At 40.1% G+C, this 13,765-nt stretch overlaps 1 protein-coding gene across 1 annotated transcript; it reads right to left on the bottom strand.

The window, feature by feature from the left end:
- Positions 1-9,820: 9,820 nt before the first annotated feature.
- On the bottom strand, positions 9,821-12,547 carry LOC138878333 (uncharacterized). The gene is made up of 5 exons (XM_070158000.1): positions 12,328-12,547; positions 11,280-12,008; positions 11,016-11,186; positions 10,564-10,620; positions 9,821-10,449 (listed from the first exon to the last, which is right to left on the bottom strand). The coding sequence occupies exons 1-5, from the start codon at positions 12,545-12,547 to the stop codon at positions 9,821-9,823; spliced, it is 1,806 nt and encodes a 601-aa protein (XP_070014101.1).
- Positions 12,548-13,765: the final 1,218 nt, after the last annotated feature.

Raw genomic sequence — 13,765 nt, 5'->3', positions numbered from 1 at the left:
AACACAAAAGGTTCAACGAATATAGTAATATCAACAATAAATAAAGCCAAATAAAAATCTTTCAACAAGCTCGAATTCTTGAACCCTGAACCAGAGATTCTGGGTTCGGTCCCCACCAGAGTCGCCAGAGCTATCACACCTCCTTTTTACTACCCCCAGAAAGGGATATAGGGAGTTTTTTTCCAATTTAAGTGACAATCAAAACGAGATTATTTATATTAAATTCAGAGTCGTCACTTGAGATAATTTATGGTGTCCCAAGTCAATGGTTTAAAATCTCGAATCGAGGAAAGTTGACTCTATTTACGGTCTGCGAACACAAAAATCCGGGTAAGAAATTCTGTTAACCTTGGAAAAAGTGTTAGGCATTCCCGAGTTCTATGGTTCTAGCACGGTCGATTTGATCATACTTGGCTTATTAAAATTGTTTAATTACGCATTTTAGAACCTATGTGATATTGCCTCTTTTAAATAAAAAAATATCTTGAAACAAGTCACGCGTACGTGTATCCAATTGCTTGGCACGTCAAAAATCATGTCACGCGAACGTGTCCACGATTAATAACGCTTTATTATTATTAAGAAAGATTTGGACCGAAGTTGTGCGAACGCATACTTCGGCTTTGCTTTTAGAAATCGTAATCATGTCACGCGAACGTGTCCACAACTACGATAGTATATTAGACGTTCCTAAAGCAAACTACGAACACTTGTCATTTTTATATCTAAGTTGTGAAATAAATACGAGGGCCACGTATGATTAGATTGTGGATGGCACACCCCGGACTATTAGTAGCCTATGAAAACCAATTTTATTATCAAGAAAGTTTGTTCGAAGTTTCACGGACGCATACTCCGAATTGGTTTTAAGAAATGTAATCATTTCAAGTGAACGTGTACACAATCACAACTGTACTTTAAATGCGCCTAAAGGTTTTTCTACGGATATTTATTCTTAATGCATAGTTATAACATGTGAGGGCCATAGATTAAATTTGATGGCACACCTCAATCTAATTACAAGGTTCATATTTAATGAGTCCTAAAGACACTTGCATTCGCAAATGGTTTGAAATTAAAAGAGTTATTGATTGTGAGCACAAATGGTCCATGGATTGTTTCAAAGAAATGGCCCAGCGTATAAACTCCTTGGGCTATTAAGGCCAGGCGACCAAAATTACTGGGCAGTGACAAAAGATTGGGCCTGAAATACCCGAGCCCAGCTTGGGCCAGGTGGTCTTACTTAGGCCAATTAACAAGCCCGGCCATTTTAAGGGATGCCCTTAAGCACCCTTACCCTTTGGGATATTTTATTCTGCAGTCCTTAAACTATTAATTATCTCGGGTAGCCAAACACTATTAAGCTAAATCAATTGCATCAAAGTAAATAAAGGATATTCATTATCAAATTCAGATCCCAAACTACAAAAAATTGAAAACTATACAATTAACGAAATAAAGGTTCCACCCGTTTGAAAGCTAAAATCACTGTTAACATGCTGCTGAAAATCAGAAGTAGTAAGGTATTCTAGACACTTGAATCAAGTGTTATAATGGTGAATAACTCCTAATTCCATTCAAATGTTTAAAACCAAACTTAAAACAACAGAAAACATAATGAAGGCTAACCTTAGACTTAACATCAATACTAGAATGAACCAATTCAATCAAAATCCCAACAAAGAAATGCTACTCGTCTAAATTAAATCCACAGTATGACAGTCCAAACACACAAATACTCAGGAAAGAATTTAACCACGCTAGAACCAAAATGACAAGTTAAAGTCCAAATACAATTCGAAAATGCACTGTCCATAGCATGACTGAATATAGTAAAGTTCAAATAGTAAAGCTAATTCAATAAGGAACACATGAGTAGTCTTTGAAGAATATAGACTAATATTCAGCCTAGTTTACATTCATCCACAAGTGTCCAAATTGATTACATAGCTTCAATATGCACTTCACATGTTAATGAGATCCAAGAAGTACCTGATTAGAGCAAAAGCAATAAAGAAAACAAGCCCGAGGTTCGGAAAAATCAGCAGCAACAGATCAGCAACACCAACACAGCAACATTAAGCCTTTTAAACCATTTTTTAAACCCAAATAAACCAGAAATTTCCTTGAAGCTTTTAAATTCTGACTAACAATCAAAATTAAAGAGCAAAACCAAGACCAATTTCGACCAAATATTGCAGGAATTTTTAGTATTTTTTTAGAGTATCAATGGCTACTTCAAAAATGAATGAAAGAGGTCTTTATATAGGCACTCCTAAGGCAGCCCTAACCTAGCTAACCTTTTCCCTTCCTACCCCTTCTTTTCTTAGCCATTTTACCCTTTTTACCCCTTTGAAATATCTGACCCTCCCTTATCTCTTAACAAACCAGCTCCAAATTTAACCTCTATAAGCTTCTTCCCAATAGACAGTGATTCCCTACCCTCAAATACCCAAAACGCCTCCTGACCTCCTTGTTTTTACATTCAGAATGAAAACCTGGGTTAAATTAACCCAAGACCAAAATGAACGGGTCTCTCAATCGGGTCAGTGATGACCACAGTTAATACAAAAATTCAAACCAACAGAAATGCTCAAACAAAAGGATCAAATTCAGGGAAAAAAAACAACAATCTAGAATTTTATGATTAAACTTAACTTAACAACCAAAACTAAGATGAATTTCAATACTAAAGAAAATAAGACAAAAACAATGAAGCAAATAAAAGTAAATAAATAAATAAATAACAGAAAATACTACAATGAACAGAGTAGTGAGAAAAAAGAGGGGAAACTACCAATTCACACTGGAATGTCTTGACAAAATGAAACAAATCAACGAATGATGATGGGAGTAGACATTTGGCCGGAATCCGATGAGTTCGTCAAATATGGCGTCCTCGGAATGAACTAAAACCAATGCCAATCGATTGCTCTCATTAAGAGCAATCGACTAACATAGGTTATAGGTCAAAGCGAGCCGGAACTTGCACGGAATTAGAAAAATAGAATAATTTAGTACTTGAACTTCCTAGATTTGGAATTGGGGGAATTTCGTTGGGATTTTTGGAAAATAGATGTGGGGATAGGATTTAGGAGGGCTTGGAGGTTGTGTGGTATGAATTTGGGGTGGTTTGGAGCACGTCGCCGGCCGGTGGAGCTTGGGAATTTGGGGCGGCGGTTAGGGTTTTGGTTCTAAGTCTGGGAGGTGTGAAATGAAGTAGAGGGAATTGGGGGGGTGGGTAAGGCTCGTTCAGACATTCTTATATTGTGCTTGTGACCAGTTCCCATCTGTTCGATGAGAAGAAAATCAACGGATGGGATTCGTTTGAATAAAACGGCATTGTTTGGCTTGGGGTTGGGGCTGGTCCGGGTTAGGGATTGGGCCTTGGCGGGTAGAAGGATTGGTTTGGGTTTTTTCATTGAACTGGCCCAATTTCGGGTCTTTAAATAAAATTCTCAATTTCCTTCTCTTTTATTTCCTTTTATAATTGTTTTCTTTTCCTTTTCAATTAATTAAAAAGCTAAATAAGACTCTTAAATTAAACTAGGTTGTAAAATTAAACTAATTATCTACTAAGGTATTTATGAAAGCTAATTACTCTTAAATTAAAAGAAGAAATTACTAATTTAATACCAAAAGGCTAAAAATGCAAAAATAAACCAATTTTTGATTTTCAATTTTAATAAATCAAATAATTGACTAATTAAACATAAAAATAATGACCTAAATTCAATGCATGGTATTTTTGGCTTTTCATGATTTTTTAACACAAATAAACATTCACTGAAATGCAAACAATTAGCACAAATTTCCACAAAATCCTATAAATGTAAAAATGGAAAAAAATATTTTTCTTGTATTTTATGGGAGTAATTCACATAGGGAAAAAATCACGTGCTCACAGCTGCCCTTCTTTGCTCCGAAATACAAAGAGTATTTGTACAAAGATAAAGTGAGCAGATACAACGATTTTTGCCCGTTTGGATAATCAGTGGTAAGATTTTGAAAAATTTGGCCGCACCCTGCTTCTAAGGTTGACTACATATCCTTGGCTATTAAGGAATCAGGTTAGTATAGTTCGGGAAGTTTCGGTAGCTGTGACTACCAGGAAGCTGTGATTTCATTGTTGATGTTGTTGCTACTGCTTGTTGAACCCCTTTTTACACCAAGACAAAATAAAAAGAAACTTGACTAAACTTATGATCTATGAATTACAGGAATCCTATCCACACTTCTTCAAACTTGATCTTGCAGTTTTTGCTGCTCTGTTGACTTGTACTCTCTAGGTGAGCTTCCTTTGTTGCTGACTTAAATTGTATTCTGAGGTGCTTATCCTTTTGTTCTCCAAGTGGGCGCTTGATTAAAAATTGCACTACTTTTCCTCGAAACATGACTTATTTTCCCTTTGTTTTTCAGGTGGGCGCCTGATTGCTGAACTCGAATTGTATTCCTTTCCTCTGAAACTTGAATTGTTTTCCCTTTGTTCTCTAGGGGGGGCACCTAATTTCCAGCACTTGAACTGTTTTTCCTCGAAACTTGGACTGCTTCCCTTTGTTCTCCAGGTGAGCGCCTGATTATCAATACTTGAATTGCTTTCCCTTTGTTCTCTAGGTGGGCGCCTGATTTCCAATATTTGAACTGTTTTTCCTCGAAACTTAAACTGCTTCCGATTGTTCTCCAGGTGGGCGCCTGAGTACCAACAATTGAATTACTTTCCCTTTGTTCTCCAGGTGGGCGCCTGATTACCATCACTTGAACTGCTTTCCCTTTGTTCTTCAGGTGGGTGCCTGATTTCCAAACTTAAATTGCTTTCCCTTTGTTCTCCAGGTGGGCGCCTGATTACCAACACTTGAACTGCTTTCCCTTTTGTTCTCCAGGTGAGTGTCCGATTTACAACACTTGAATTGTCTTCCCTTTGTTCTCCAGGTGGGCGCCTAATTTCCAAAATGTGAACTGTTATCCCTTTGTTCTCTAGGTGGGCACCTGATTCCAAAATATGAACTGCTATCCCTTTGTTCTCTAGGTGGGTGCCTGATTTCCAACAATGAATTGTCTCCTTTTTGAAACTGCTTTTCTTTGAACCGTCTTCCCTTATTTCTCCAGGTGGGTGCCTGATCGCTTGAACACGAACTGCTTTCTAATCTTGAAACTCGTGTTGTCCTCCCTGGTTATTCAGGTGGGCTCCTGATTTCAACAAAAACAGACAAAACAAAAGAAAGTTTTCTGCCCCAGTTTGATATTAAGAACATTTGTGAGTGTTAACTGATGCTTGTTATTAGAAAATCTCAAAGAATTTTAAAGCTAGATCTCATTATCCAAGACGGTCCTGAAAACTCCCAGTTAAATATCATCTTAATAATGACAGCTTTAAAGCTAAATTATATTTCCTAAAGGTATGACTTCCACTAAATCTTGTCATCTATGAAGGTCTTAAAACCTATATCCCATTATCTAGGAGGGTCCTGAAAATTTTCAATTGAATGTCGTCCTAAGAATGAAAAGTTCAAAACCAACTTATATTTCCTCAATGTAGAGCTTATGCTAGATCTTGCTACTCATGAATGTTTTGAATTTTAACTAAGTCCCATTGTCCAGGAGGGTCCTGAGAATTTACGGTCGAACCTGTCCGGTACTTGCTTTCCTTACAGAGGGTTTCTCCGAAACAAATGAAATTTTCTGCCCCTGTTTCAATCAAAGAAAAATCTTGTCAGTTTAAAAATGTGGTGGTTAGTTTGTGGCATTCTTGGTGAAGGTGGCCCTTTCGCTGCCATGCTTTGCTTTTGACTATCTGCCTTGAACTTGCCAAGAATTGTTTGACTTCCGACTGAATCTCAACCGCAGGACCGTGAACGGCCTGAATGCTCTACACCGAACCTGATGTTTCACATTTCTGTCCTTCCAATTTGAACCTCTGTATGTTCCCAAAAATTTACAAACCACCTGACCGCTTGAACTTTCATTAACACCATACTTTCATTTCATTTTTTTTGCATCATGCTATTTCTGGCATGCTTTGGCCGCACTTTGCTTTGTACAATTTGGTAGTTGGTAGTAAGCTTTGCAATCCTTTCTTTTGCTTAGCAAGTTTAACATTGAAAGGGCTCTAGAGGGATAAACCTAAAAGGAAATGAAATGCAATGACTTCGAGAGTTATGAATAGAGAAGAAAATTTTTAATAGAAGGACTGTTTGAGGAAGTAAAAGAAAAGGGACTTAACTGAGTGAAGTTGCCGGCATCAATGATCATGACATGCATTTTGGATTAATCAACCTAGTCCATTCAGTCAATCCTCTTTCAGTCTTCACACTTTATTCCAGGGGTTCCCCATAATCTGACTCATTTTCTAAATCAACAACCTTGTTCGGCTTGCGGTGCCCTGAGAGTTTTTACCGGCAAACCTCTCTCATTTATTCATCTCTCAACTCAACGTAGCCTTACGGTGCCCGTAAGGGCTTTCACCAATAAGACTCTCTCATTCTTTCAATTTCTCTCAACTTTCCATCGCCTTACGGTGCCCGTAAGGGTTTTCACCAATAAGACTCTCATTTTTCATTTTCTTGCTCAGAACGGAGTGTTGCCCCTGATATGAATCACCTCTGCTTGCTCAATTCGGCATCTCACGAAGACTCATCAGAAGGTCTTTCTTTGGACCGTAATGTGGGATTTTGGATAGGGTTAGAAAGAAAAGGTATCACAAAGGCTCAAAACAACTTGAATGGGTTCAAAATTATAACTTTTGGAGTCAGATCTCTTACAATAACCACAACTTCTGCCCCAGTTTCTTTTCTTGGGGACTTTTGAATTTTTAATTTGATGGGACCAAACCGTGAGGCTGCCTACGTATCCTTAAAAGGAATCAGGTCGAACATAGTTCATGAAATAGGAATTGCTTTGTTTAGGTACTTTTCTTTTTCTTTCTCTCTTTTCCTTTTCTTTTCTCTCTCTTTTTTTCTTCTCTTTTTTTTTCTTTTTTCTTTTCTCTTTTCTCTCTTTCTTCTTTTTTTTTCTTTTTTTTCTTTTCTCTCTTTTTTTTCCCACTCTTTCCCATTCTTTTCTTACCTTTCGTGTCTGTATTTCTAAACTTTGCTACTGATTCCAAATGATGGGTATGAAAAAAAAATAAGGCTCAAAAGGGGTATCAAAGGATAAAGTATTTAGATAGCAGAATAAAATGCTTTCGTCATTCCAATCTTCAAAATATGTCAAGTACAAACAACAATTTAAACCAAAGAAATCATACATATTATCTATTGACTGCATCAGAATTGATAGTCATGTCTACATATTTGTCTTTTATGTCTGTTAAATATAAAAGCACCATTAGACAACACTCTTGTTATAATGAACGGACCCTTCCAATTTGTGGCAAACTTGCCTTTTGCTTCAGCCTGATGTTGAAGGATATGTTTCAATACTTGCTGACCTACTTCAAATTTCCGGGGATGCACCTTCTTGTTGTATGCTCTCGCCATTCTCTTTTGATACAACTGGCCGTGACACACTGCTGCCAATATTTTCCCATCGATCAAACTCAACTATTCCAAAAGGATTTTGACCCACTCATCATCATCAATTTCGGCCTCAGCAACAATCCGAAGGGATGGGATTTCAACTTCCGCGAGTATCACCGTTTCAGTACCATAGACCAACAGATAAGGAGTTGCACCTACCGAAGTGCAAACAGTAATGCGATAACCCAACAGAGCAAAGGGCAACTTCTCATGCCATTGCGTGGAACCTTGCACCATTTTCCGCAGTATCTTATTTATGTTCTTATTGGCTGCCTCGACTGCTCCATGAGCCTTGGGGCGGTATGGGGTGGAATTGCGATGCGTAATCTTAAATTGTTGACATACCTCTTTTATCAAATGATTTTTAAGATTAGCACTGTTATCTATGATGATCACCTGTGGGACTCCGAACTGACAAATGATATTTACATGCACAAAATCGACCACCGCCTTCTTGGTCACAGATTTGAATGTTTTAGCTTCAACCCACTTAGTGAAATAATCAATGGCCACTAGAATGAACCTGTGCCCATTGGATGCTGCTGGCTCAATTGGTCCGATAACATCCATTCCCCAAGCAACAAAGGGCCATGGTGCGGACATTGTGTGTAGTTCAGATGGTGGAGAATGACTCAAATTTCCGTGTACTTGGCATTGATGACACTTGCGCACAAAACTAATACAATCTCGCTCCATGGTGAGCCAATAATAACCTACTCGAAGAATTTTCTTTGTCAGAACATACCCACTCATATGCGGTCCGCAAACTCCGGAATGCACTTCGGTCATGATGGTAGTGGCTTGTCTAGCATCTATGCATCTTAACAATCCAAGATCTGGAGTTCTTTTGTACGAAACTCCCCCATTGAAGAAAAATCCACTTGCCAAACGTCGAATTGTTCTCTTTTGATCCCCTGTGGCTTGTACTAGATATACTCCCGACCTGATGTACTCCCTGATATCGTGGAACCAAGGTTCACCATCAAGTTCTTTTTCCACCATGTTACAGTAAGCATGTTGATTGCGGACCTGAATATGCAAAGGGTCAACATAAGCCATATCTAGATGATGTAACATTAACGGCAGAGTAGCCAAGGCGTCATCAACCTCATTGTGGATCCTAGGGATATGCCTGAACTCCACTGATCTGAACCACTGGCAGAGATCTTGCAGGCATTGTCGATATGGTATGAGCTTCAAGTCTCGAGTCTCCCATTCTCCCTGGATCTTGTGTACTAACAGATCTGAATCTCTCAAAACCAACACTTCTTGGACTCTCATGTCCACAGCTAACCTTAAACCCAAAATGCATGCTTTGTACTCGACCATGTTATTGGTATAATAGAAACGAAGCTGAGTTGTGACAGGGTAGCGATGCCCTACTTTAGAAATGAGTACAGCTCCTATCCCAATGCCTTTTATGTTGGCAGCCCCATCAAAGAAGAGTTTCCAACCGGGCTTTTCATCCTTCTCGACCTCGTCGCTATGCATTGCCTCTTCATCAGGAAAGTAAGTCCTCAAAGTTTCATATTCTTCCCACTGGGTTCTCGGTCAAATGATCGGCCATGCTTGAGCTTTCATCACAGTCTGAGTCACATAAATAATGTCGAACTCTGTGAGCAAAATTTTCCACTTCGCAAGTCTCCCTGTAGGCATGGGATTCTGAAAGATGTACTTTAAAGGATCCAGGCGAGAAATAAGGTAAGTAGTGTAGGATGACAAATAATGCTTCAAATTCTGTGCTACCCAAGTCAGGGCACAACATGTCCTCTCAAAAGTAGTATACTTAACCTCATAAGATGTGAAATTATTGCTAAGATAATAGATGGCTTGCTCTTCCTGCCGGTGATGTCATGATGACCCAATACACATCCAAATGAATTATCCAGGACTGTCAAATAAAGAATCAAAGGTCTCCCTGTTTCCGATGGGACCAACATAGGTGGATTCGACAAACAATCTTTGATCTTATCGAACGCTTCTTGGCACTCATTAGTCCATTTGACCATATCATCCTTCTTTAGCAACTTAAAGATGGGCTCACAAGTTGTCGTGAGCTGAGCAATATATCTGCTGATGTAGTTTAGCCTCCCTAACAGACTCATCACCTTGGTCTTGTTCTTTGGCGGTGGAAATTCTTGGATAGCTTTGATCTTTAACGGATCCAATTCAATGACCCGCCGATTGACTATGAACACCAACAATTTTCCGAATGGTACACCGAATGAACATTTTGTAGGATTGAGCTTGAGATTGTACCTGCGAAGCCTCTGGAAAAACATTCTCAAATCTTTTACGTGGCCAGACTACTTCCTGGACTTTATGATTACGTCATCCACGTACACCTCAATCTCCTTTTGTATCATGTCATGGAATATGGTTGTCATTGCCCTCATGTAAGTTGTCCCAGCATTTTTCAAACCAAAAGGCATGACCTGATAGCAGTATGTTCCCCGAGGCGTGATGAATACTGTATTTTCCACATCTTCCTCATCCATTAAAATCTGATGATACCCCGCATAGCAATCCACAAAAGACCCAATCTCATGCTTAGCACAATTATCAATCAAAATGTGGATATTTGGCAGTGAGAAATTGTCCTTTGGACTGGCTTTGTTGAGGTCACGGTAATCAACACACACTCTAGAATTACCATCTTTCTTTGGCACAGGCATAACATTGGTTAACCACGTGGGATACCGCGTGACTCGAATGACCTTTGCATCAAGCTGCTCCGTGACTTCCTCTTTAATTTTCACACTCATGTCAGCTTTGAACTTTCTCAACTTCTGCTTAACGGGAGGGAATGTTGGATCAATTGGCAATTTATGGACCACCAAATTGGTACTCAAACCGGGCACATCATCATACGACCATGCAACAATATCTTTATACTCAAACAATGCTTTAATTATCTCTTCCCTGATTTGTGGTTCTAGGTAGACATTTATCTTAGTTTCTCTGACATTATCTGGGGCCCTTTAATTGATTGCTTTTGTATCATTCAGGTTAGGCTTGGGTTTTTCTTCAAAATGATTTAGTTCCTTACTGATCTCTTCAAAGGCCTCATCCTCATCATATTCTGATTCGTCATCACACTCTATTTCTTGAATTAATATTTCAGAAATAGATTGACTTTTAAGACTTGGCAGAAGATTCCTCATGCATGTCATGTCATTGAAACCAGCATAAAAAGAACTATACAAATAAGAAAAGAAAACAAAAATAAGAACTATCAGGAATGATGGAAAAGGATATTTCATTTCATTAAAAATAAAGGATAACAGGGTTTGTACATCAACAGGCAGAAAATAAAAATCTAGATCACAACCCTGGAATGACCCAGATAGAAAGGAAAACAAAACAAACTACCAAGACTCCTTCCGATTAGGGGGAGGAGTAGCCTTCCAATTGTTAAGCTTTATGTTTGGCCCGATGAACTGCATGTCCGCTTTGCTAGAACCTTCTCCAACTTCCACCAAGTTCACATCATCAAACAACCTCTGGACCTTTCAATTAACTCTTCATCAATGTCAACCATAGAACTTGGAACTATCGTTACTGGGCGTTTCCTGGCACTGGGCTTGACAAAAGACCTAGAGAGATGCGGAATAGGCTTTGGAAGTGCCCATGCCTTCTGTTTCAACCTTTTATCCCTTTTCATATCTGCCGCTGTAGGTTTGAATCCAAGACCGAATGTACCCAAATTTTTAGGGAGGGACACTGCCTATATGATACCCTGCAAGGATGCACCCAAACCTTTACCTAGCAAAAAGCCATTTCTCAACACTTCAAAGGCCACCATGACGGATGCAGCGGCTATCTTTGGAGTTGGAACACATTTCCTTTCTGGAACTTTCTCAACCGGCACTGTTTCAAGGACTTGGTAGACCCAAGTCCCTTTGTCATCTTCAGCCTCAATGAACGGGAAAGAGGCAACACTGTGAGCACACAAATTATCCTCGCCATGCACGACGATCTCCTGTCTATCCCATTCGAACTTGACCATCTGATGAAGAGTGGACGGGACTGCTTTGGCAGCATGAATCCAAGGTTGACCTAACAGCAAATTGTAAAAGACAACCACGTCCAGTACCTGGAACTCCATGGTGAATTCCACCGGTCCTATAGTCAACTCAAGCACTATATCACCAACAGAATCTTTCCCTCCATTATCAAATCCTCGGACGCATATGATGTTCATGTGAATTCTCTCATCATCAACTTTCAACTTGTTCAGAGTAGAGAGAGGGGAGATGTTTGCACTTGAACCATTATCGACTAACATCCTGGTGACCACAGAATCTTCATATTTCACCGTGAGATAGAGAGATCTGTTGTGTTCAGTACCTTCCACAGGCAACTCATCATCAGAAAAGGTGACCCTATTCACCTCAAATATTTTGTTGGCGATCTTCTCTAGATGGTTCTCTGAAATTTTGTTGGGGACATGGGCCTCGTTCAAAATTTTCATCAGGGCCCGACGATGCTCATCTGAGTGGATCAACAATGATAACAAGGAAATCTGAGCGGGCGTCTTTCTCAGCTGCTCCACGATGGAATAATTTGGTACCTTCATTTTTCTCAGAAACTCCTCCGCCTCTTCTTCAGTGACTGCTTTCTTTACTAGAATTGGGTTATCTCTGGATGTTTTTGCCTTCCTTAACTCTTTCGGGGGAAAGCATCTCCCCGAACGAGTTAATCCCTGGGCCTCATTGACTTCTTCTTTCACTTCATTTCCCTTATAGGTCACTATCACCCGTTCATAGTTCCATGCGATAGCCTTGGTACTAATTATCGGCGACTGGGTTACAGGCTTGATGATCCGTACGGGCACCCTTTACAATTATGCTAGGCTTGTTTGCCACTCCCGGAACAACCACTTTTGACTTTTCTTGCTTTGCCGCAACATCACTTGGGGATCCTTTCTTGACTACCACAGATGGTTCACCGTTTGTCCTGCTCAACTTGTTCACTGATCCTTCAACTGTTGAATTTTTAACTGGCTTGAACTTACTGGACCGAATCAGCATGACGGTTTGTGAAGGCTTCTTGGGCTCCCCCCCCCCCTTTTGTGTGCTATCTCAATCCTATTTGTTTCCTCATAGGTTTGGCAATGGGTTCTGGTTGATGTTGGGTGTCTCTAGAGTCTGGACTTCAATCCGGTTTGTGTCAATGAGCTCCTGGATGACATTTTTCAAGTGCCAGTACTTCTCTGTATCATGCCCCGGAGTTCTAGAACAATATTCACATCTCAAGGAGTAGTCAAGATTCTTTGGAGGAAGGTTGGGCAATTTCGACTCAATTGGCCTCAGCATACCCAACTGCCTCAATATATGGAACAAACTGGCATAAGACTCCCCCAACGGGGTGAAAGTTTTCTTCCGCTGCAACCTCTCGTTCTTGAATGCTGAACTGGGTCAGAAACCTGGGCCTGCAGGGTTTCGGTAAGCTCGTGGGGGTGGGTAAGCATTTTGTGGAGCTGGGTAGGTGTTTTGCTGGGCTAGGGCACGCCATTGTGAGTAGGCAGGAGGTTGAGTATATGTCTGGGCATGGTGGACAAAAATATGAGGGTCTGGTGATGATAAGTAGTATTGGGGTGGATTATATGGGGTTTGGGTGTAAGCTCGGTGATGGGGTCGAGGATGGGTATAATGGTGTGACGGGCCCCTGGGTCCAAACCACGATCCTGAATCAACTGTTGCCACATCTTCTTTCTTCTTCATTCCGATCACTCCTCCCGTACCATTATGAATGGCTTGGGTAGTTGCTTTGATGGCCGAGTAGCTCATAATTTTGCTTGTTTTAAGCCCTTCTTCCACCATGTCACCCATCTTCACTACCTCGTTAAAAGATTTTCCTATGGCTGATATCATATGGCCAAAGTAAGTAGGCTCTAGAGCCTGTAGAAAGTACTTCACCATTTTGCTCTCCTCCATCGGGGGTTAACTTTTGCTGTTTGTTCTCTCCAGTGAAAACAATATTCTCGGAAACTTTCACTAGGCTTCTTCTCAATCTTAGTCACAGAGAAACGATCTAGAATAATCTCGATGTTGTATTGGAAGTGACGAGCGAATGCTTGGGCCAAATCATCCCAGGTATACCATCTGTTGTGATCTTGACAAATGTACCACTCCAATGCCGTGCCACTCAGATTCTGGCTAAAGTACGCCATAAACATCTCATCTTTCCTGTCGGCGCCTCTCATCTTACAGCAGAATCCCCTCAAGTGGGTCATCGGGTCTCTGTGC

Source organism: Nicotiana sylvestris, chromosome 9 (genome assembly GCF_000393655.2).
Source record: "Nicotiana sylvestris chromosome 9, ASM39365v2, whole genome shotgun sequence".
Taxonomy (NCBI): Eukaryota; Viridiplantae; Streptophyta; class Magnoliopsida; order Solanales; family Solanaceae; genus Nicotiana; species Nicotiana sylvestris.
Note: the sequence above shows the minus strand (reverse complement) of the source record. Positions and strands in the feature narration are given on the sequence as shown.

What these genes read in the sequence shown, in the direction of transcription:
- LOC138878333 (XM_070158000.1), bottom strand. Translation starts at nt 12,547, where the DNA reads ATGCTGATTCGGTCCAGTAAGTTCAAGCCAGTTAAAAATTCAACAGTT. An exon ending in GAGAAATGGCTTTTTGCTAG is followed by an intron (nt 11,187 to 11,279) that starts GTAAAGGTTTGG and finishes TCAAACCTACAG; the next exon opens with CGGCAGATATGAAAAGGGAT. An exon ending in TGAGGCCTTTGAAGAGATCA is followed by an intron (nt 10,450 to 10,563) that starts GTAAGGAACTAA and finishes ATGTCTACCTAG; the next exon opens with AACCACAAATCAGGGAAGAG.